Raw genomic sequence first — 24,729 nt, 5'->3', positions numbered from 1 at the left:
ATTTCGGGGGCATGAGCTTTCCAGAGTCTAAGCTCCCTTCATCAGATACAAATAGGAATGGAGACCCCTGAGTCCTTCTATCCCCAGTCAGGTGGGAGTTGCAAAGAAGGGACTCCAGATCTCTTAATACCTATGTATCTTGACTATGGTTACCGTATTTTGAAAAGCAAAAAAGAGGACATCTTTCCCGACTGAGCACAGTTAGAGTCCAATGGCACCTTTGAGACCAAAAATTTTTTGTATTAAAGGTGAACTTTTGTGGGCACACAAAAGCTCCCCTTGAATAAAACTTTCCGCATGCATCTCCAGCTGATCCCCAAGGTACGTGTGCCTGTGCACAAAAGCTAATCCCCAGAATAAGTGTGCATGCACGCTTCCAGCTAATCCCCAGAGTAAGTGTTTGTGTCCTCGAAAGCGAATCCCCGGAGTCAGCGGCGCCTGTGCACGCGGAAGTCAACAACCAGAGCGAGCGTGCCTGGAGGCTTCCACCCGGAAGGAGCCTTTCTCCGCCTGCTGGGGCTGCCCCCGCCCCAAGTCTCGCCTCGCTGAGCGCGGAGGGGCCGGACTACATTTCCCGTCAGGCGGCGCGGCTGCGCGGAGGCGGCCTGGGCTGGGGAGGATGCCTTCGGCGGCGGAGGCGGAGGAGGGTCCCGCTTGCCGGCCGCGGCTGTGCGGCTACCTGGAGCGGCTGTCGGGGAAGGGCCCGCTGCGGGGCTTCCGGAGCCGCTGGTTCGTGTTCGAGCCGGGCCGCTGCGCGCTCTTCTACTTCAAGGGCCCCCACGAGCGCCTCCCCCTCGGCCGCCTCGACCTCGCCCGCGCCGCCTTCACGCTGCCCGCCCCGCCCCACCACGCCGCCTTCGAGGTCCACGCGCCCGGCGCCGCCGTCACCGTCCTCAAGGTGAGTGCGCCAAGCCAGCCCCCGGGGCCCCTTGCAAGCGGAAAGCTAGCGCCCCAGGGAGATGGCGAGCAGGCACTTGCAAGCAGAAAGGCGGCCCCGCAGGGAGACGGAGGGAGCTCCTTGCAAGCAGAAAGGCGGCCCCGCAGGGAGACAGAAGGGGGGCTCCTTGCAAGCAGAAAGGCGGCCCCGCAGGGAGACAGAAGGGGGGCTCCTTGCAAGCAGAAAGGCGGCCCCGCAGGGAGACGGAGGGAGAGCTTCTTGCAAGCAGAAAGGCGGCCCCGCAGAGAGACAGAGGAGCCACCTGCAGGGAGAGGGAGGGAGCTCCTTGCAAGCAGAAAGGCGGCCCTACAGGGAGACAGAGGAGCCACCTGCAGGGAGAGCGAGGGAGCTCCTTGCAAGCAGAAAGGTGGCCCCGCAGGGAGATGGATGGAGCTTCTTGCAAGCAGAAAGGTGGCCCTACAGGGAGACAGAGGAGCCACCTGCAGGGAGAGGGAGGGAGCTCCTTGCAAGCAGAAAAGCGGCCCCGCAGGGAGATGGATGGAGCTTCTTGCAAGCAGAAAGGTGGCCCTACAGGGAGACAGAGAAGCCACCTGCAGGGAGAGGAAGGGAGCTCCTTGCAAGCAGAAAGGTGGCACCCCAGAGAGATGGAGGGAGCTTCTTGCAAGCAGAAATGTGGCCCTACAGGGAGACAGAGGAGCCACCTGCAGGGAGAGGGAGGGAGCTCCTTGTAAGCAGAAAGCCAACACCCCAGGGAGGCGGAGGTGGGGGAGGAAGCTTCTTGCAAGCAGAAAGGCTGCCCTGCAGGGAGAGGGATGGGAAGATCCTTGCAAGCAGAAAGTTGGTCCTGCAGGGAGAGAGAATGGGTAGGAAGCTCTCTGCAATCAGGAAGATAGCGCTGCAGGGGGAGAGAGTGGGGCAGAGGGGAGGAGCTGCCTGCAAGCAGAAAGCTGGTCCTGTTATTGGCCGTCCAGAGGAACTGGTTGGCTGCTGTGTAAGAGAGGATGCTGGACTAGATGGGCCACTGGTCTGATCCAGCTGGGCTCTTCTGATGTTCTGAGCAACATGGCCTGGTGGGTTCGGCTGAGCGCATGTGGCTGACTCAGAATATCCAGGAGGTTCCCACAACAGAGTGAGGATTCAAATCTCTAGGTCTCCTAGATTTAAAATATCCAGTCTTATCTACCTATTTCATTTAAAGTCTGACTTTCTCATTCGGAAGGGGCTTTGGCTCAGTGGGAGGGCATCTTCATGACACGAAGGTCCCAGATTGAGTCCCCGGCATCTCCAGTTGAAAGTACCTGTGGCAGCAGGTGATGGGAAAGACCTCCCCCTGAGACCCTGGAGAGCGGCTGCCGGTCTGAGTAGACAATCCTGACCTGGATGGACCAAGCAGTTGATTTGGTGTAAGGCAGCTTCATGTGTCCCTGTAGCTCAAGGCGGGTTTCGATTGAGAGGTTCAGTCGGTCCCTAATGTGACTCAAAAATATGGTAACTTTGCAATGTAAGAGCAAAGATTTCTAGTTCAGCCGCTTAATGCAGTGGGGCTGGGGGTGAAGAAAGGGCTTCGAAGTCCCTGCCCTCGGCCCCACCCTGGCTTTATGGAGAAGAACTTTCCTTCCACTGTGGGAATTAAGGCAACGGATACGAGATTCCCAGAAAGCCCCCTGTCAGCATGGCCCAGCCCTTCTCAGCTTCAGCAAGACTGCTGCATCGCATACCTGAAGGCCCGCCCTTTGGAGCGGGGCCCTTTTGAGTCACAGCCCATCTGCCCCTCAGGTGAACCCCCAAAGGACTTCCTCTGACATCCCCTGTCCCTTGACTTTCCTTCCTTGGAAATAGGTGCCCCCTGACTTTCCCGTCGTGCAGGCAGGTGCTGAAAGTTTGAGGGAAGAGAAGCTCCACTCCAAGCCTTTCTGGAGCAAGGGCGTCGAGAGGAGGGGAGGTTAGATGCTTTGTGCAAGTTGGACTCTGACCATCCTGTCTCTCTGCCAGTGCAGTCGCTACGGAGGGAGACCGTCTCTGTCTGTGGGGAAACGGCCCATGGTGTGTTTATCAGAAGGAGGTGTGGAAGAGGCATGGTGGTAAGCCAAGCAGGAGAGGAGCCTGGGACGCCTGTAATGTTTGCACAAGCGGTTTGCTCATATAACTGTTGTGTGGCCACCGCACACGCTGCAGTTCCTGCTTAGCCAGCCACCTGGGCTGTTGCTCAAACCCTTGGGCAGGACTGAGCAAGTGACTCCAGTTCAAGGAGTTCTCTTGGGAAGTGATTCTGGCCCTGTAAGCTCCGGGGAGTTAAGCCACTTAATGTGCTTGGAGACGGTTTGAGCTTCCGCTTAACCCTTGTCTGGCATTTTGCACAGTGGATGTTTGGGTTGAGGGCCTGAACTGCAGTGTGAGGCAGACGTTGTGTCTTGTTTGCACAAGTCCTTTGCAGCCTGGCTCAGGAGACAGTCATAAGAACATAAGAGAAGTCCTGTTGGATCAGGCCAGTGGCCCATCCAGTCCAACACTCTGTGTCACACAGTGGCCAAAAAAAACAGGTGCCACCAGGAGGTCCACCAGTGGGGTCAGAACACCAGAAGCCCTCCCACTGTTGCCCCTCCCAAGCACCAAGAATACAGAGCATCACTGACCCAGACAGAGAGTTCCAACAATACGCTGTGGCTAAGAGCCACCAATGGACCTCTAAGAACATATGAGAAGCCATGTTGAATCAGACCAATGGCCCATCCAGTCCAACACTCTGTGATACACAGGGGCCAAAAAACCAGGTGCCATCAGGAGGTCCATCAGTGCAGCCAGGACCCTAGAAGCCCTCCCACTGTGGCCCCCCCATACACCAAGAATACAGAGCATCACTTGCCCCGGACAGAGAGTTCCAACAATACGCTGTGGCTAATAGCCACTGAGGGACCTCTGCTCCATAGGTTTATGCAATCCCTTTTTGAAGCTGTCCATGCCTGTAGCCGCCGCCACCTCCTGCGGCAGTGAATTCCACGTGTTAATCACCCTTTGGGTGAAGGACTTCCTTTTATCTGTTCTAACCCTTTCATGGGGGGGGGCAGGTTTTGGAGCTGGGCTGCAAATGATTTATTGAGGAACGGGCTTATTAAGGGACGTTATTATTAAGCTTGCTTTCTTCTTTGGCTAAATTGCACGTGGGGGCTAGGCGTCCTTTCTGTGCTGTGTGGGGCACACAGAGTGCTTTAGGAACTCTGATCTCCTTTCTTCTCACATGAGTGACCCAGCAGTTGCGTTGCATCCCGTGTGATGCAGTTGGTGTGGAGGAGAGTGTGTTGAGGGGTTCGGAAAGGGATGTTTTCAAAAAAAGCTTGTTTTAAAGGCTTCCGCCCAGCTTTCCAAGAGCAGTCTCTCGGGCCTGTGTTAGATTAGTGCTATAGGGCTATTACTCTGCCAAGGCAAGTCTTGATACAGGAACTGCAGGCAGGACATCAACTCCCTTTTCGGCGTCCCCTTGCTGTCCTTCATGTGCTTTTATTTTCCTGTGTCCCCTGCTTATTCACGCTTTGCACACATGTCATGGGGCAGTCGCTCATTGTTTGTTCCTGAGCTTTTCGGGAGCCGCCAGAAGTGGTTCAGCGACGCTCGGTGAATTTGTCTTTATTTAGGGAGCTCCGCCCTTGGCTTCTGCTGGAGTGCTGTGACTTGCATGCACCCGTGTGCTGCTGGCTGCAGTTTGGTTCTCTGGTGCAATGTGATTGTGGTCGGACAAAGGGCTTCTGGGTCCCGTTCCTTTGGGCAGCTGCTTTCCCAGATGCTGAATAAGCAGCATGCAAACCCCTTCTGCCGTCTTGCTAACGACAAGCCAGCGATACAGACATCCATGTGATCAGGGCATCGGAAGAATGCTGACTGGGCTTGAAGCAGGAGGTCGTGGAAACCCTCAAATAGCGAAGCAGTCTCTCCTGCATCCGGCTGTTGAGTCCTTATCACCTGTAGAAAGTGGGCTTGACCTATTCAGGGCAAAGTGGGAAATATGGGGTGAGAATTGAGTGGGGAAGCAACCTTGCATTTCTGGATTGTGTTGGAGTGTCAGCTGACATCAGCGAAGCTGTTTCCAAGAAATTGTGTGAGAGCCCATCTGTTTTTAATTTGTTTGAAATATGGTTTGCATACATGCCACATTATGCAGAATAAATACCCTTGCTTGTAATCTGAGGAGAAAGAAATTCCTAAGAGAAGGCTCCATTTATGGTAGGCTTTCTTCAATATTCCCGTTCTTTAAACCTCCTTTTTTAAACTCCCTAGCCCCGTGGCGCAGAGTGGTAAAGCTGCGGTACTGCAGTCTGAGCTCCCTGCTCACAACCTGAGTTCGATCCCAGCGGAAGTTGGTTTCAGGTAGCCGACTCCAGGTTGACTCAGCCTTCCATCCTTCTGAGGTCGGTAAAATGAGTCCCCAGCTTGCTGGGGGGAAAGCGTAGATGACTGGGGAAGGCAATGGGAAACCACCCCGTAAAAAGTCTGCCGTGAAAACGTTGTGAAAGTAACGACACCCCAGAGTCAGAAACGACTGGTGCTTGCACAGGGGACCTTTCCTTTACTTTTTACCTTCTTGCTTGAGTGTGTCATGTCCTACATCACAGCTTGATCTAGGTTTTTGATGTAGGTCTGCTTGGCTTGGGAGCATCTAAAGACCTTGAGCGGTTCTCCAAAAAACAAGCCTAAAAGCTACGAATATATGGGAAAGTGTTATTTCTTGTTCCTCGCGGCTGCCAGATCCGTGTTGTGAAAGCTCACGCTGTACCCCACTGACCTCTAATCATAATCATGTTTGCTTGGGAGTGAGCCCACTGAATGCAGAAACAGCTAATGCATTTTGGAGCATACGTGTACAAAGTTGCTGTGCCAGCCAAATGCTCCTGTTGGACAGCTGCCTGCCTTTTTTATCCTGTGGGGCCTTTACTTCCTGTTTGAGGAGATGTTTTCTCCCATAGCAAACAGCGCAATGGTCACAAGCCAGTCTGTGATCCTCCAAATAGCTGCCTGGCTGAACTCTTCTCATGAAAACTTCACGCCAGGTTATGTTTGCCAGCTTCTAAGGTGCTGGGGATTGTTTGTGAGCAACACTGGCCTTAATCATCTCTCTGACTTCTCTGTGCAAAGGAAGACGAATTAACTTCCCGCTCATGTTGTGGTCGGCTTTTGGAATTTCCTCTTCCTCGATCTTGTGTCATCTTCCTTTCAATGTGGACGCGCAAGTTCCTTAGTATTTCTTGGAAAATGTAAGCTGCGTCTCTCTATCTGTTACCAAAGACCTCTTTTGGATGAGACTTCCTTTTAGGGCTTGCCCAGAGAACTGTCTTTGCAAGGATTTCTCCTTGTACTAAAGATGGTCTCGTTCAGGGGTGGTGAAACTTGCTTAACGCAAGAGCCACAGAAAATAAATGTCAGATGTTTGAGAGCCACAAGACATAAATATCAGATGTTTCAGAGCTGCAGCGAAGGAAGGAAGGAAAATAGCTAGGGGAAGGAGTAGGGAAGGAGAGGTGGAAAGGAAGCAAGTTTAATTTTAAATGCATTCTCCAAGCCACCAGCTAGCTTGGAGAAGTGATTTACTGGAGTGCCAGTTTGGTGTAGTGGTTAAGTGCGTGGGCTCTTTATCTGGGAGAACTGGGTTTGATTCCCCACTCCTCCACTTGGCAGCTGCTGGAATGGCCTTGGGCCAGCCATAGCTCTCTTATCTGGGAGAACCGGGTTTGATTCCCCACTCCTCCACTTGCACCTGCTGGGATGGCCTTGGGCCAGCCAGAGCTCTCTTATCTGGGAGAACCGGGTTTGATTCCCCACTCCTTCACTTGCAGCTGCTGGAATGGCCATGGGTGAGCCATAGCTCTCTTATCTGGGAGAACCGGGTTTGATTCCCCCCTTCTCCACTTGCACCTGCTGGGATGGCCTTGGCTCAGCCAGAGCTCTCTTATCTGGGAGAACCGGGTTTGATTCCCCCCTCCTCCACTTGCACCTGCTGGAATGGCCTTGGGTCAGCCAGAGCTCTCTTATCTGGGAGAACCGGGTTTGATTCCGCACTCCTCCACTTGGCAGCTGCTGGAATGGCCTTGGGCCAGCCATAGCTCTCTTATCTGGGAGAACCGGGTTTGATTCCCCACTCCTTCACTTGCAGCTGCTGGAATGGCCTTGGGTCAGCCATAGGTCTCTTATCTGGGAGAACTGGGTTTGATTCCCCACTCCTCCACTTGCAGCTGCTGGAATGGCCTTGGGTCAGCCATAGCTCTCTTATCTGGGAGAACCGTGTTTGATTCCCCACTCCTCCACTTGCACCTGCTGGAATGGCCTTGGGTCAGCCAGAGCTCTTGCTGAAGTTGTCCTTGAAAGGGCAGCTGCTGTGAGAGCCCTCTCCAGCCCCACCCACCTCACAGGGTGTCTGTTGTGGGGGGAGAAGATATAGGAGATTGTAAGCTGCTCTGAGACTCTGATTCAGCGAGAAGGGTGGGGTATAAATCTGCAGTCTTCTTTTATTGGTTGGCGTGTGTGGCGTTTCTGATAGACGTGCCTCTTTTGAAGCCTTTTCAGCCGCCTCTTCTTCTCCCATGCGCTGCAGGCTGCGACGCAGCAGGACATGTCTTACTGGCTGCAGGAGCTGCAGCAGAGAAGGTGGGAATACTGCAACGGCCTGGATCCCGCTCAGAGGGACGGCAGGACATCCCCCACCCCCAGCAACTTCTCCAAGGGGCTTGTGGCCAAAGACAACGCAGGTAACCTTTTTCAGGTTGTTGCAATCAACTCACTGACAACTTCTGATGACCCCATAGGGCAGGGGTGGGGAACACCTGTCCCAAGGGCTGTTTATGGCCCTCAATATCACTTGGTCTGGCCCTCGGGGATTGCTGTGCCGAGCCACATGGCGGCCTCTACAAAAAAATCCCTGGACCTAGGTGTTTTCTAGGGTGGTGGGCCGGGTGTGTGTGTGCCAAGTTAGGCTCTCTCCATGTGACTTCAAATAGAAAAACAATTATTTGTATTAATTTTGCTGGCCTGAATCATTCTCCCTCGGCGAAGCACTGCGCGGGGCTGCGCGGACTGCACTGGCTGCCAGTAGTGTACCGAGTCCGTTACAAGGTGCTGGTTATTACCTTTAAAGCCCTATATGGCCGAGGACCTGCCTACCTGAGGGACCGTGTCTCCCCATATGAGCCCCAGAGAGCGCTGAGGTCAGCAGGGAAGAACCAGCTGAATATCCCTGGGCCAAGGGAGGCCAGATTGAAGACCACCCGGGATCGGGCCTTCTCAATTGCAGCTCCACTGCTATGGAATCAACTCCCGGAGGAGGTGCGGGCCCTGCGATGCTTAGATCAATTCCGCAGGGCCTGTAAGACCTACTGCTTCAAAATAGCCTTCGCCTAATGCTGAGCTAAGAAAGTGTCGCTGGATACGTTTTTAGCCACAGAATGTATCAAAGGTTTAAGTTATAGCACCATAATTAATTTTAATACAATTTGTAAATGGATTTATGTCGATTCTATAATTATAAGTGTAAGTACTATGTATAATTTTATATTTTATTGTATTGTATTCATATGTTGTGAGCCGCCCTGAGCCTGCCCTTGCGGGGAGGGCGGGATACAAATAAAAAGTATTATTATTATTATTATTATTATTATTATTATTATTATTATTATTATTATTATTACTACTACTGTTTTTTAAGTTGATGATTTTGGATGGCCCATGAATGATGTTATAAACATCCAAATGGCCCCTGGCAGAAAAAAGCATTCCCCGCCCCTGCCATAGGGGCTTCCGAGCGAGGGAGGTGGTTTGCTGTTGCTTGTCTCGGCATAGCAACCTTGGCCTTCTTTGATGGTCTCCTGCCTGAGTCCTGACCAGGATCTGATGAGATTGGGCTACCTGGGTCAGGGCACAGGTAACTTGCGGTGGAGATTCAAGGTAGCCATTTCTGCTTATCACACCGCTCTGTTTGTTCTGGGCAGTTAAGAAGAGCCGTCAAGCGCCAGGCACTTCTTCCGCAAGGTCGCTTGCTTGTTGCTTAGTAGGTAACTTATTAACTTCCAGTGGCTGGTTTTTTTCCCCCCCTGTGGGTTTGTTGTCCCGTTCTGTTCCGGGTTCTGAGGGTGCTCCTAGAAGTACAGAAACATAAAATGCCTTGCATGTGGAAGGTGAAAGACAACAGCGTTGACACCAGGCCTTTTTTGTTGTTGCAGGAACACCTCTGCATAGGAGGCCACACACCCCTGATGTGGCCGGTCCTCCTGGAGCTTGCAGTAGGCCCTGTATGAAGAGAGAGCCCTGGAAGCTCTTGGAGGATTGGCTACGGCCGTGGGGCGTGGCCTAATACAGAAAGGAGTCCCTGCTACAAGGAAAGCCCTAGGTGACACATCAGACTTACCTGGCAGGGCCATCCCGGCAGCAGTGGGTGTTCTGTTCTAAGGCATGCCGAGTGCCTGCTTTGGGCAGGGCCCTCCCACCTGCCCTTGCCTCTCGGGCTGGCAGGAGAAATGCAGTGAGGGGGGTGGGAATGATTTTGGGCTACATGCTGATGTCATGTCTGAGCAAAACCCCCGATGAGGCATTACATGTCTGCTGGTGGTGTAATACCATGGCGTTTCCAGAGCAATGGTTGGCATGCTGATGTAGCCTGACTTCTTTTCTGCGCATCCCCTGATGCTTGTGGGGATCCCATGCCACTGTCTTTCAGTTTGGTGTAGCGGTTAAGTGCGCGGACTCTTATCTGGGAGAACTGGGTTTGATTCCCCACTCCTCCACTTGCACCTGCTGGAATGGCCTTGGGGCAGCCAGAGCTATCTCAGAGGTTGTCCTTGAAAGGGCAGCTGCTGGGAGAGCTCTCTCAGCCCCACCCACCTCACAGGGTGTCTGTTGTGGGGGAGGAAGGGAAAGGAGATTGTAGGTCGCTCTGAGACTCTGTCCTTGAAAGGGCAGCTGCTGTGAGAGGCCTCTCCAGCCCCACCCACCTCACAGGGTGTCTGTTGTGGGGGAGGAAGGGAAAGGAGAGCCGCTCTGAGACTCTTCAGAGTGGAGGGCGGGATATAAATCCAATATCATCTTCTTCTTCTTTCATCCCTAACTATCCTGGGGCAAGTATTGCCTTTTCTGCAGGTATAAATGGCTGCATTTGGGTGCCAGAGAAAGGCCGTATCTCCCCCAACAAGGACAGTTTTGTCAAGTGCCCTCCAAAAGTGAGAGAACAGAAGTGTGCATTTATTGCCCAGACATACTGAGGAAATGAGCTTTTGTGAGCCCGAGCTCCCCTTGTCAGGCACGAAACCGCTCCTAACCCTGAAAATCTTGTCGGTCTCTCAGACACTCCTGGGCTGCAATCTGGCTGCTCCGTGTCGCTCGCTCGCTTCCTCTAATGGCGTTTCCGAGTTTCCTGCAAAAAGTGAAGCAGCCTCGGTTGTGCTTCTGATGTCAGTGGTTTTCCAGCAGCCCTGTGGGTTCTGTAAAGAGCGTGGAGCAATTTGTTACGTGGCTGTTTTCAAGGCCTTTGCCTGCCTGTGGGTCTCGCTCATAAAGCAGCGGGGCCGGTTGGACTCTGCCAACAATAACATGCAGGCAGGCGGCTGGGAGCGTTCCTTCCTTGGGGGAAGAGCCCTGCTTTTTCCCAGCAGCGTTTTCTTGCAGGATAAGCGGGGAGGGGGTTGTAGTGTAGACTCAGAACTTTCCGTTGCATCAGCGGCATTGAAGGCCTCTCTCCTTGCGTGAGTGGCTGCTGAGAATACGGCCAGAGGTGCAGGGAGAATCCAGTTCCTGGGCTTTCCCCTTTATTGCTCGAGAGGCCCTTAGGACTGGCTGGGTGGCGGAGAAGGCAGCTCATGCGCTGTGTAGGAGGGCCTCAAGAGTCCTGAGCAGACAGGGCAGCCTGAAGATTTAGACCAGGGGTGTCGAACTCATTTGTTAGGAAGGCCGGACCTGACATAAATGAGACCTTGTCGGGTCGGGCCGTGTGTCTGCCTATTTAAGATTAGGAAGCAGAGACGTATTTATAAAGGACACAGGCAAACACAATAATAATAATAATACATTTTATTTGTATCCCACCCTCCCGCCGAGGCAGGCTCAGGGCGGCTAACAACATAGTCGATACAACAGATTATACAGTAATTTAAACAGTAGCTAATAATCAATTAAAATTCTAAAATCAATAAAACAATAAAATTAACATCTTGGTGCTCTTCCAGCAGGTAACAGGAATCATTTAAGCAGTCTCTCAGGTTTTTTTAGTCGGGGAAGGCTTCATCAAAGAGGATGGTCTTGCAGGCCCTGCGGAACCGGTCACAGTCCCGCAGGGCCCGCACTTCTTCCGGGAGCTGGTTCCATAGGTGTGGAGCTACGACGGAGAAAGCCCGGGTACGGGTACTCTGCAGTTTTGCTTCCTTCGGCCTGGGAATAGTCAGTAGGTCCTTCCCTGCTGACCTCAGTGCTCTCTGGGGTTCAATTAAAGATTTTTTTAAAAAAAACCCATTAAAATAAAACTTGCTTAAAACATTAGAACTCATTGGTCTTAAAGGTGCTTTGTTTGTATTTCTCCTATGGGACCCGGGGAACTGGGCAAAGGAAGCTCTGGCTCTTTCCCTCCCTCCCCAAGGGACCAGGAGGGGAAGGAGCCTCAGCCAATAGAAGGAAGAGAGGCTTGGCTCAGTAGCTCTGCTGTGCAATTGAGAGCAAGCTCTGCCTCCCGCCTTCCACCCAAGGGAGGAGCCTCAGCCAATGGAGAAAATAGAGGTTTTGCTCTGTAGCTCCTCTGCAGTTGAGCAAGCCTGGCAAAGCAAGCTGTAATGCAGAAGAAAGCAAGAGAGGGCGAAGAAAGCAGATGACAGCCAATTGCTCAGGGGCCTGATAGGAGCCCTCTGAGGGCCTGATTCGGCCCCCGGAACGCATGTTTGACACCCCTCATTTAGGCAGTCTGCAGTGGGAGGGGAAAAGGTGAGGGTGAAGCAGGAAAAGGGCAGCATATTAGCATGGACTGCCTCAGTTCCCCTATTGATGACCACCAAGGGGAAGCCTTCAGGGGGCCTGTTAGGCTGGGTTCCAGCTCAGGGTTAGGAAATTCCTGGAGATTTGGGGGTGGAGCCTGGGAAGGGAGTTTAATACAAAGCCGGAGTATAATGCCATAGTGTCTAACCTCCAGTGGATCTGTCTGTCCCCCCGGAAAAAGATCTTTGTCTGGAAATCATTTGTAACTCCAGAAGATCTCCAGGTCCCACCTGAAGGTTGGCAGCCCTGTGTTAGAGATGTGCAGGGCCTTGCAAGGTCCCGCGGAGTGGGGGGGCTGCCTTTGGAGGAGCTCTCGAAGAAGGACACTTGGGCTGTGGGAGAGAGGGATGGGAGAAGCTCCTTGTCCTTCCTGGCTTCTGCCCCCCTTTCCTACCTCCATGTCTTTAATTTTACACCAGCCTTAACGATGCTGCCGCCCTGTGTTGTGACTTCAAGCCAGGTCCCAAAGCTTCCTGCATTGCCTGTGATGTAGGTGAGGGGAGTTGGAATGACTCCTGTTTTGAGAGCCAGTTTGGTGTAGTGGTTAAGTGCGAGGACTCTTATCTGGGAGAACCGGGTTTGATTCCCCACTCCTGCACTTGCAGCTGCTAGCAAGGCCTTGGGTCAGCCACAGCTCTGGCAGAGGTTGTCCTTGAAAGGGCAGCTTCTGTCAGAGCTCTCTCAGCCCTACCTACCTCACAGGGTGTCTGTCTCCTGAGAGCCAGTTTGGTGTAGTGGTTAAGTGTGCTGACTCTTATCTGGGAGAACCGGGTTGGATTCCCCACTCCTCCACTCGCAGCTGCTGGAATGGCCTTGGGTCAGCCAGAGCTCTCTTATCTGGGAGAACCGGGTTTGATTCCCCACTCCTCCACCTGCACCTGCTGGAATGGCCTTGGGTGAGCCATAGCTCTGGCAGAGGTTGTCCTTGAAAGGGCAGCTTCTGTCAGAGCTCTCTCAGCCCTACCTACCTCACAGGGTGTCTGTCTCCTGAGAGCCAGTTTGGTGTAGTGGTTAAGTGTGCTGACTCTTATCTGGAAGAACCGGGTTTGATTCCCCACTCCTCCACCAGCACCTGCTGGAATGGCCTTGGGTCAGCCATAGCTCTGGCAGAGGTTGTCCTTGAAAGGGCAGCTTCTGTCAGAGCTCTCTCAGCCCTACCTACCTCACAGGGTGTCTGTCTCCTGAGAGCCAGTTTGGTGTAGTGGTTAAGTGTGCTGACTCTTATCTGGAAGAACCGGGTTTGATTCCCCACTCCTCCACCTGCACCTGCTGGAATGGCCTTGGGTCAGCCATAGCTCTCTTATCTGGGAGAACCGGGTTTGATTCCCCACTCCTCCACCTGCACCTGCTGGAATGGCCTTGGCTCAGCCATAGCTCTGGCAGAGGTTGTCCTTGAAAGGGCAGCTGCTGCAAGAGCTCTCTCAGCCCCACACACCTCACAGGGTGTCTGCTGTGGGGGAGGAAGATAAAGGAGATTGTAAGCCGCTCTGAGTCTCCGATTCAGAGAGAAGGGCGGGGTATAAATCTGCAGTTCTTCTTCTTCAGCAGCGATTCAGTTTTCAGGGGGCAGATGGCAGGCGGGCCTGGGTGAAGGGGGGCTCTAACTGCAGATGTCATAATCATCAAGGTTTTGACCCTGCTGCCCTGGCCAGGATAGCCCAGGCAAGGTCTGATCCCTTCAGATCTCGGAAGCAAAGCAAGGTTGACTGGCAGGGAGGAATACCAGCAGTTGGGAAGGTATGGGCAGGCTTTATTCAGTCACCTCCCTGAATATCCACCAGGCCTCCCAGTAAGGGTCAGCCACCAGAGGCTGCCATAACGTCTAGGTGCAGGCACACACACACACACACACACAAAATGCAGAAGTACAAAAAAAATCCCCAAGAAAGACTTGGACCCTGCCTTGCTGCTTTGCCAAGAGTCCCACTTTTGTCCCCCTCCTTGCTGTGGCGTGTTCTGGCAGCCGTTGCACTTCTAAATTCCTGCTTGTTCCTCCTCAGATCTGAGCCTCGTGCCTCCAGATGCCTCGGCGGAGAAGGCCAGAACCGTCCTGGCGGTGGAGACAGCCCCCCCGCAGCTGGTGGGGGAGCAAGCGGCCTCCCATCCCATCCCGGGACAGCCGAATGCCCTTAACTTTGCCTTGAAGCAGTGGGGGAACGAGATCAGGTGAGCCTTCCGTCATCAGAAACGGGCCCTGCTGCAGCAGCTGGCAGAGCTGTGAAAGGGCGTCCCGTTCAAATGAAGCGTCGTCCGCCGTACGTGCTGCTGGGCGGAGGTGGCATTTGGACCTAGGCCTCCGGAACCCAAGTCCAGTGTGCTTTCTTATGGAGGCTCGTGTTGCAAGGAACAAGCGGACGCAGCCTAGATAGCGTTTGATGGCTGTCCGGAACAGCTTTTGAGCAAGGCAGCTGTGAAAGTCAGAGAGGGACCGAATTCTCCCATTTGGCAGTGAAGGGTTAGGAGAGAATGTCTGGGGTTCACCTGGCACGGTGGAGAAGGCCAGGCCAAGGGCTGAGCTGTTGCCGAGCCCACGGTGCTCTTCTCCTCCCCACCGTGATGCTTCAGAGATCGTGTGAATCGGCCTCTTTTTTGAGGAGGGAGGTGTATTTTTTATTCTGTCTGTATATGTGTGAAGTCATGGCGACTTCTGGCGACTGACCCCTGCTGGGGGGCTGGAGGGTATTCAGGGAGGTGGCTGAATAAAGCCTGCCCCTGCCTTCCCGACTGCTGGTATTCCAAGGAGGTCTCCCACCCATGGACTTGCCAGAGTCGGCCCTGCTCAGCTCTTGAGATCTGACGGGATCAGGCTTGCCTGGGCTATCCTGGTCAGGGCCAGCCTTCATTCCCTCTTGAAGTATTAGAGGACACTGCTTTCTCAGGCTGTTAAGGGAACATTCACTGGTACCTGAGTGGATGATGGGGAACAGTAAAACCAGGCCAAACTCAGGCAAAGTGAAAGGACCTGCCCACAGAGACTCCCTGAATGTTGGATGTTGGATTTATATCCCGCTCTCCACTCTGAATCTCAGAGGGGCTCACAGTCTCCTTTATCTTCTTCTCCCATACAAGACACTCTGTGAGGTGGGTGGGGCTGAGAGAGCTCTGGCTGACCCAAGGCCATTCCAGCAGCTGCAAGTGGAGGAGTGGGGAATCCAACCCGGTTCTCCCAGATAAGAGAGCTCTGGCTGACCCAAGGCCATTCCAGCAGCTGCAAGTGGAGGAGTGGGGAATCAAACCCGGTTCTCCCAGATAAGAGAGCTCTGGCTGACCCAAGGCCATTCCAGCAGCTGCAAGTGGAGGAGTGGGGAATCCAACCCGGTTCTCCCAGATAAGAGAGCTCTGGCTGACCCAAGGCCATTCCAGCAGCTGCAAGTGGAGGAGGGGGGAGTCCAACCCGGTTCTCCCAGATAAGAGAGCTCTGGCTGACCCAAGGCCATTCCAGCAGCTGCAAGTGGAGGAGGGGGGAGTCCAACCCGGTTCTCCCAGATAAGAGAGCTCTGGCTGACCCAAGGCCATCACAGCAGCCGCAAGTGGAGGAGGGGGGAATCAAACCCGGATGCAGTGTGCTGGTGGTCTGGAAAGGGTGTGAATATGCAGAATGATGGAGAGCCGGGGTGGGAGGAAGGGGGGGTGGTCTGTCTTGAGGAGGGTTGCAGATTCCACACACACACCCCGCACTCACTGCGATGCTCTGTGGCCTCCCAGCAGGTATCTGCTGAGTTGCAGAGAGCTCTTGCTCTGCCGTCTGAACACCATCTTTGGGGAAGGCTTGCTGAAGAAGGAGCAGCCGCCATGCTGCAACAGTTTCTCTCCTGGCTGTGGCCCACCGGTGACCCCCTCCCCTTTCCACTTATGGGATATTCCTCCTGGCCCGTGGCCGCTGTTGGGCTGGATGGCTGCCTGGCGGCAGGATCCCCCTTCTCAGATTATTACAGGGTAGGGAGTGTGCAGCGACGGTTGCCTTGGCAGTCCTAGAAAACTTAGACCACATCCTCCTTGTCATTTCAATGCCTGGTATTGATTTTTTTCTTGCCATCCTTCCTACGTGAGACAAAGAGGCTTTCAGGAGGAAGCTCTGGGGTCTGCAGTTCTGAATGTCTGCTGGTGTCTGTTGAGCGGTTGTCACTTGGCCTGTGACCCCTTCCCCTTTGCCACCAGCTGTTGGGAGCAGAATGTGGCCTCCTTTAACTCCCTGCCTCCTTGGCCCCTCTCTCCAAGCACCAGTTAAGGCCTCAGTGTCTATTTGTTAACTCTTTCTGCACTTATCACCCTTACTTATCCTGCTTTTTGTCACCCCCCCAGTGTTTTTTCAGCCCTGTTTTGTCCTAACACTAACAAAAACAGATCCCTATTCGTGATTCTTTCACTCTGCTAAAAACATTCCCATGATTCCACACTGCCCACTTATATTACGAATTGCTGCTTGCCATTCCCATTTTGTCTGATGAAGTCTGCTTAAGAGCATACGAAAGCTTACATTCCAAATAAAACTTAGTTGGTCTTAAAGATGCACTTGTCTTTGTTCTGTTGCTTCAGACCAACACGGCTGCCTACTGGGATCTAGCAAACTAGGAAAGTTTGCACGTTTGCATTGCGTTTTTCCTTTGCCGTCTCAAATTCTGCCCCAGACGGCATATTCTTTGGTTACCAAAGACAAATGAATGAGGGAACAGAATTAAGGCTCTGGTGAATTGGGGAGGCATGAAAAAGGGGGTTGGGTCCTTCCTCTTAGACTCTGCTTTAAGCTTAAAAGCGTTGCCAGATTTCTTTCTGTTCCTTGGTATTTTTATCAGCTTCCTTTGAGATGCCAGCTGTCTGGGGCAGGAGCACGTGCATAGCTGCTGAGACCACGGCTACTCCTGCCTCAGTGGCATCCAGATTACTGGGGCTTTGGCTAAGTAGCCATCCTTCCCAGAGTGCTTAGGAGGGCTATTGGCCCAGAACGTGGCCTCCAGGTTGTTGATGGAGGCAGATTTCCTGAGGCACAATACTCCCAATTTTATGTTTCCTCTCTGGCTCCCCATTGCTTTTGGGCCACTTCAGAGTACCGGCTATGGAAGCCGTGAATAGCCCGGGGCCAGGATATTCTAAAGATCACCACCTCCTGTGCGGCCCCGTGTGTACACCTCTGTCTGTACATCTTCTCCAGTTATATCCCAACTATCTGCTATTGCATTAAAGCCAGTTTACCGCTCAGAACAGCAGGTATTACGTGATAACACGCACAGTGCAAAAGGGTACAGGGAGGGAAGGGGAGAGGCAGGCCTTTTGGACTTTGAACACTCGGGTGATGCGCGCAGCTGTTCCAGCCTAGCCAGATGTGCCTTCTGGATCTGATCTCTGCTTTTATTTGGCTGCTAAAACTGTATTTCAAGCTGCTTTTTACAAATCCTGCTGCTGGTAGAATTTAGTATAGTTTTTGCTAATTTTCTGTTTTAAGACCGGCGTGCGATCCGCTTTGAGTCATGAATTTGGAAAGGCGGGGTATAAATATTTTTAATAACAACAAAATGAGAACAAGGATGGAAACATTTCTTAACAGGACTTCTGTTCCGTGCCTGGTGCCTGGGCTTGTTCTTGGGTGGGAGACCCTTTCTATTCATTTTGATGTAGTTAGCAAAAAAGAACAGCTTGCTGCTCTGGGTGTCCCAGGCTGCTCATGCCACATAACAGCCACGTGACAGCTAAATTCCAGTGGCAGATTGATATCTGCAGACACAGCAGTCAGATCGCCAAACGCTTCCATGGGCGAGATGCCCAGCCAAGATACCCTTGTACCGTAGGCCTGGGAAAACAGAGTTGGCGTTGCCAGGCTCTTACCCAAAAAGGGCATTGGTGCTAGCTGGGTGGCTTCTGGTGGCTCAGAGTGCTGCACCATCAGATAAGATCTCCTCCCTGCTTGCCACCCACCTTGCCTGGGGAGAAGAAGATCACAGGGAAGGGCAGGCAGAGAGAGGAGCAGGCTGGTCTCGGGCTGCTGGAAAAATTGAAGCCAGCAGTTTGAGTGTTGCCTGGAAACAAGAGAGTGAGGGGTGACGTGATAGAGGTTTACAAGATTATTCCAGGGATAGAGAAGGCAGAGAAGGAAGTACTTTTCTCCCTTTCTCACAATACAAGAATTCCTGGGCACTCAATGAAATTGCTGAGCAGTTGGGTTAGAATGGATAAAAGGAAGTCCTCCTTCACCCAAAGGGTGATTAACGCGTGGAACTCACTGCCACAGGAGGTGGTGGCAGCTGCAAGCATAGACAGCTCCAAGAGGGGATTGGATAAGCATATGGAGCAGAGATCCAGCAGTGGCTGTTAGCCACAGAGTATTGAATATACGAAGCTGCCTTCTACTGAATCATACCCTTGGTCCATCAAAGTCAGTGTTGACTATTCAGACTGGCAGCGGCTCTCTAGGGTCTCAAGCTGAGGTTTCTCACCCCTGGACTCTTTTTAATTGGAGATGCCGGGGATTGAACCTGGGACCTGCTTACCAAGCAGATGCTCTACCACTGAGCCACCGTCTCTCCCTATTGTTGGAACTCTCTGTCTGGGGCAGTGATGCTCTGTATTCTTGGTGCTTGGGGGGGCACAGTGGGAGGACTTCTAGGATCCTGGCCCCACTGGTGGACCTCCTGATGGCACTTCGTTTTTTTGGCCACTGTGTGACACAGAGTGTTGGAATGGATGGGCCACTGGCCTGATCCAACAGGGCTTCTCTTATGTTCTTCTGTCTGGGGCAGTGATGCTCTGTATTCTTGGTGCTTGGGGGGGGCAACAGTGGGAGGGCTTCTAGGGTCCTGGCCCCACTGATGGACCTCCTGATGGCACTTGTTTTTTTTTACCCCTGTGTGACACAGTGTGTTGGACTGGATGGGCCATTGGCCTGATCCAACATGGCTTCTCTTATGTTCTTATGTGACACAGAGTGTTGGACTGGATGGGCCATTGGTCTGATCCAACATGGCTTCTCATATGTTCTTAGAGATCCATCGGTGGCTATTAGCCACAGCGTATTGTTGGAACTCTCATTTTGGGGCAATGATGCTCTGTATTCTTGGTGCTTGGGGGGGGCACAGTGGGAGGGCTTCTAGTGTCCTGGCCCCACTGGTGGACCTCCTGATGGCGCCTGGTTTTTTGGCCATTGTGTGACATAGAGTGTTGGACTGGGTGGGCCATTGGCCTGATCCAACATGGCTTCTCTTATGTTCTTATGTGACACAGAGTGTTGGACTGGAGGGGCCACTGGTCTGATCCAGCATGGCTTCTCTTATGTTCTTATGTGACACAGAGTGTTGGACTGGAGGGGCCACTGGCCTGCTCCAACATGGCTTCTCTTATGTTCTTATGTGACACAGAGTGTTGGACTGGATGGGCCACTGGCCTGATCCAACATGGCTTCCCTTATGTTCTTATGTGACACAGAGTGTTGGACTGGAGGGGCCACTGGCCTGATCCAACAGGGCTTCTCTTATGTTCTTATGTGACACAGAGTGTTGGACTGGAGGGGCCACTGGCCTGATCCAACAGGGCTTCTCTTATGTTCTTATGTGACACAGAGTGTTGGACTGGAGGGGCCACTGGCCTGATCCAACATGGCTTCTCTTATGTTAGGAGGCCATGCAGAGTTTTCGGCTCAGGTGGAATATCCTTGTGTCCACATAATGTGTGCATCAAAGGAGGCAAGGGGGGGGGCCTCTCATTGAAGGGGCCTACATGGGTTTCAAAATCCCGGACAAAGTTAGGCCACCAACTTTGGGAGGAGGGACGTTGCCAGTAAGAAAGAGGCAGGGCCGATGTGAAGAGAAATCCCCTGGGGCTTGCTGAAGTTGCGGAGGCAGCTGTGGGAAATAAAATGTGATCTGCCCAAGTTCCCCTTGTGTAGCTGCTGAGGCCACGCTGGGTCGCTCTGCCCCGTCCCAAAACCAGCTGTCGGATCACCCGCTTTGAGCATGTTTCTCTCCACAGAGCCTTGCAAGGTGGCCACGTTTGCATGTCGCAACAGCTGCTGAGCATTTTAGTAAAAAGAATAAAAATAAACAAGGGGTGGAAAGTGAAGAAGGCTTGGTCTTTATCGAGAGCCGGTGACACAGAGACAGTCGGTTGCACTTGCTCCATAGAGAACACACAAACATATGAGGATACTGGATTTACATCCTGCCCTATACTCTGAATCTCAGAGTCTCAGAGCGGCTCACAATCTCCTTTCCCTTCCTCTCCCCCCCACAACAGACACCCTGTGAGGTGGGTGGGGCTGAGAGAGCTCTCCCAGAAGCTGCTCTTTCAAGGACAACTTCTGCGAGAGCTACAGCTGACCCAAAGCCATGCCAGCAGCTGCAAGTGGAGGAGGGGGGAATCAAACCCGGTTCTCCCAGTCCATACACTTAAGTAGAGAAAGAAGTACTTTTCTCCCTTTCTCACAATACGAGAACTCGTGGGCATTCGATGAAATTGCTGAGCAGACAGGTTAAAACGGATAAAAGGAAGTCCTTCTTCACCCAAAGGGTGACTAACATGTGGAATTCACTGCCACAGGAGGTGGTGGCGGCCACAAGTATAGCCACCTTCAAGAGGGGTTTAGATAAAAATATGGAGCAGAGGTCCATCAGTGGCTATTAGCCACAGTGTGTATGTGTGTGTGTGTGTGTATATATATATATATATATATATATATATATATATATATATATATATATATATATATATATATATATATATATATATATATATATATATATATATATATATATATATATATATATATATATATATATATATATATTTGGTCGCTGTGTGACACAGAATGTTGGACTGGATGGGCAATTGGCCTGATCTAACATGGCTTCTCTTATGTTCTTATGTTAACCACCACACCAAACTGACTCATGAAGCCGCCTGGTAGTGAATCAGACTCTTGGTCCGTCAAGGTCAGTCTTGTCTACTCAGACTGGCAGCCGCTCTCCAGGGTCTCAGGCTGAGCTCTTTCCCATCTCCTTACTACCTGGTCTTTTTAATTGGAGATGCCAGGGATTGAACCTGGGACCTTCTGCTTGCAAAGCAGATGCTCTGCCGCTGAGCCATGACTCCTCCGCTCTTTGATGGGCATATTTGAAACCGCCTTCTACTAAATCAGACTCTTGGTCCGTCAAGGTCAGTCTTGTCTACTCAGACTGGTAGCTGCTCTCCGGGGTCTCAGGCAGAGGTCTTTCCCATCCCCTGCTACCCTGATCCTTTTTAACTGGAGATGTCAGATATTGAACCTGGGACCTTCCGCATGCAAAGCACAGGCTCTGCCACTGAGCTACACCCCCTCAGTGGAGCCAGGGGTCCTCTTCCAAGCTCTTTGGTTCTGCTAAGCCTGCTCCCAGAAGCACAGCTGAGCCAAAGGGCCAGATGTCTCAAACGCCTGTTCTGCAATAACCTCAGGCAAGGGTATGCACATGATGAGATTTTGCAACCAGCATTTTAATGCCAAATGTAGAACTAACTGATAAATGACTTTTGGCCCGTTACATTACACAGACAAGCTTTCTGGAAGTTCTGAAGCCGAGGAAAGAACCAGAATTTTTGCAGAGTGGGGAACTGAAATATACACAAGACTTCCCTGTCAGGCCTCTGCATATCTCAGCTCTCTTTCCGTGGCCTTTCTGCCGAGCCGTTTCCAGCGAACTGGGCCCTTTGTTTGAGCTGGTCTGAGGCCAGTTCTGGTGCAGCTTGGTGGAGAGAAACGTGGCAGGGCTTTGCAGGGACACGAGGGGGCTATATTTCATCTGTGTGAAACAGCTGAGCAAGCAAAATGGTCTCAGCCCCAGGGCAGAGGGTTTCTGTTCCCCTTGAAGGTGGAGGTCCTGGTTCTTGAGGGCGGGTTGTATATGTGAAGAACTTTACATCCCTCGTTAGATACTCTAAATGCAAAGTATTGCAGGCGAAAGCATTCTGTTCGGCATCTTGCTTTGTGGCAGGCTGTAGCAAAACCTCTGCTTGTGCTCCGAGATCCTAGAAGTGGCCTTGTGGTCATTCTTTGAGGCAGAGTTTCCCTGGACTGCCAGAGAGAGAAATGTATTAATTTGCCCTCTGCCCCCAGGACTCTTCCATGTAATCCTAGGGCTTCGGTTGATTTGAAATCTACAAAGGCCAAAATCTTCAAATTGCCTGAAATCTACAAAGGCCAAACAGTCTACCTGTCCTTCCTTCTGTCTGTCTGTCTCTGTCTCTCTCAGTCTTTCTGTCTCAATTTGGTATAGTGGTTAAGTGTACGGACTCTAATCTGGGAGAACCGGGTTGGATTCCCCACTCCTCCTCTTGCAGCTGCTGGAATGGCCTTGGGTCAGCCAGAGCTCTCTTATCTGGGAGAACCGGGTTGGATTCCCCACTCCTCCACTTGCAGCTGCTGGAATGGCCTTGGGTCAGCCAGAGCTCTCTAATCTGGGAGAACTGGGTTTGATTCCCCACTCCTCCACTTGCTGGAATGGCCTTGGGTCAGCCAGAGCTCTCTTATCTGGGAGAACCGGGTTGGATTCCCCTCTCCTCCACTTGCACTTGCTGGAATGGCCTTGGGTCAGCCAGAGCTCTCTTATCTGGGAGAACCGGGTTGGATTCCCCACTCCTCCTCTTGCAGCTGCTGGAATGGCCTTGGGTCAGCCAGAGCTCTCTTATCTGGGAGAACCGGGTTGGATTCCCCACTCCTCCACTTGCAGCTGCTGGAATGGCCTTGGGTCAGCCAGAGCTCTCTAATCTGGGAGAACTGGGTTTGATTCCCCACTCCTCCACTTGCTGGAATGGCCTTGGGTCAGCCAGAGCTCTCTTATCTGGGAGAACCGGGTTTGATTCCCCACTCCTCCACTTGCAGCTGCTGGAATGGCCATGGGTCAGCCAGAGCTCTCTTATCTGGGAAAACCAGGTTTGATTCCCCACTCCTCCACTTGCACCTGCTAGCATGGCCTTGAGTCAGCCATAGCTCTGGCAGAGGTTGTCCTTGAAAGGGCAGCTGCTGTGAGAGCCCTCTCCAGCCCCACCCACCTCACAGGGTGTCTGTTGTGGGGGAGGAAGGGAAAGGAGATTGTGAGCCGCTCTGAGACTCTTCGGAGTGGAGGGCGGGATATAAATCCAATATTTTCTTCTGCTTCTCTCTCTCTCTGTCTCTTTCTCCTTCCCTTCCTCCTTCTCTCCCCCCCCGCCCTGTATGTGTAAAGTGCCGTCGTTGCATCTGACTTACGGTCACCCCAGCAAGGGGCTTTCAAGGCAAATGCGAGGGTTTTCCATTGCCCTTCTCTGCTGAGTTTTCCTTGTTGATTTCTCTTCCAAGGACCAAACCTTAGCTTCTGAGATCTAACAAGATCAGGCTATACCAGGGCTGGCCAAACTTGCTTAAAATAACAGCCACAAAGAATAAATGTCAGATTTTTGAGAGACACAAGACATGAACTCTTAACACTTACCAGAAGAGGTGCGGGCCTTGCGAAGCCTTAACCAGTTCCGCAGGGCCTGCAAGACTAACCTCTTTCAGCTGGCTTTTTCTTAATGTGGAATTTATTGTACCGTCGTCACGTAAAATTGTGTCAAGATGCGTAACATTGAGACTGTAGCACCGAATTAATTTGTTGGTTTTAAATTTGATGGTTTTAATTAGATGGTTTTAATGTAACAGTACATTTAATTGAGTAATGTATAATTGCTATGTAATTAGTGTATTTTTATTATTGTATTATTGTAATGTCTGCATTTCTATGCCATGTAAGCCGTCCTGAGCCTGCTTCAGCGGGGAGGGCGGGATATAAATTAAAAATTATTATTATTAATACTTTCTTTGCCCAGAAAGATAAGATACATATGTATGCACTTTACAACATGACCATGCTGGAAGGAGACTTTTTTAAAAACAAAAGCTGGGAATAACAGTCTCTATAAGACCAGCATAGGGAAAAGTTAAGGAATTATTTTTTTAGCACACATGGGAGAAGGAAACACACATGTACCATATAAATCGCTGACCACCATTTGCATCCTTATGCATCTCTCTGTGCCTTGATGCCAAGGTCAGTAAATGCAGCTCCTACAAGAGCTATGAAACTAAGGGGGAACCCTGCACTGCCCTCTTTAGTTATGCCCCTCCTTCCAGTGGCTCCCTCAGCTCTTGTGCCCTCTTTCCCTGCTCGAGGTCTCTGAGCAACCTCTGTGGTGGAGGAGAAGAGCTTGCAAACCTGCCTGTTTCCCCCTTCTTCCCTGTATCACACAAGGCAGAAATAGTCGCCTTCCTATGGATCAGTGCTCAGAGTCTGACTGAGGTCCTGATGCTAAGCACACTTACTTGAGAGTAAGACTGCATTAAGTTCCTCCTCGGCCTCCAGGAACCACACAATATGTGTGAAAGAGCCAAATGTGGCTCCCAAGGCACAGTTTGGCCACCCCTGGACTATACCAGGCTACCTTCCCTCCCCCTCCTTCCTTATAATGCCGGCTTCTCCAGTTTGGTGAGCTGCATCAGCTGCACTCCAGAGACTGACAGGACCTGTCCTAAAATGAAGAAGAGTTGGCTCACTGGCAGAGTCCCTGCTGGTCATGCTGAAGTTCCCAGTTGCAGTGTGTGGCAGCATCTTCAACTAAAAGGATTAGTTAGCTGGGAGTGTGAAAAACCTCAGCCTAAGGCCTGGGGTAGCTGCTGTCACTCAAAAGACTTTGAAAGGCCAACGGTCTGATTCATATGAACCTATGAAGCTGCCTTCTACTGAATCAGACCCGTGGTCCATCAAAGTCAGTATTGTCTTCTCAGACTGGCAGCGGCTCTCCAGGGTCTCAAGCGGAGGTTTTTCACACCTATTTGCCTGGACCCTTTTTTGGAGATGCCAGGGATTGAA

At 52.0% G+C, this 24,729-nt stretch overlaps 1 protein-coding gene and 1 non-coding gene across 2 annotated transcripts; one reads left to right on the top strand and one right to left on the bottom strand.

Annotated features, from left to right (window-relative positions):
• Positions 1-297: 297 nt before the first annotated feature.
• On the top strand, positions 298-14,053 carry LOC132565932 (TBC1 domain family member 2B-like; the record flags this gene model as incomplete). The annotated part of the gene is made up of 4 exons (XM_060230554.1): positions 298-321; positions 416-898; positions 7,476-7,629; positions 13,888-14,053. Coding segments are annotated over exons 1-4 (827 nt in total), but the record flags the coding sequence as incomplete, so codon positions are not given.
• A 6,837-nt stretch (positions 14,054-20,890) lies between these two features.
• Positions 20,891-20,962, bottom strand: TRNAA-UGC (transfer RNA alanine (anticodon UGC)). Its single transcript has one exon. It is a non-coding gene; the product is annotated as a tRNA-Ala (tRNA).
• Positions 20,963-24,729: the final 3,767 nt, after the last annotated feature.

This window comes from Heteronotia binoei, unplaced genomic scaffold (genome assembly GCF_032191835.1).
Source record: "Heteronotia binoei isolate CCM8104 ecotype False Entrance Well unplaced genomic scaffold, APGP_CSIRO_Hbin_v1 ptg002170l, whole genome shotgun sequence".
Lineage (NCBI taxonomy): Eukaryota > Metazoa > Chordata > Lepidosauria > Squamata > Gekkonidae > Heteronotia > Heteronotia binoei.
Note: the sequence above shows the minus strand (reverse complement) of the source record. Positions and strands in the feature narration are given on the sequence as shown.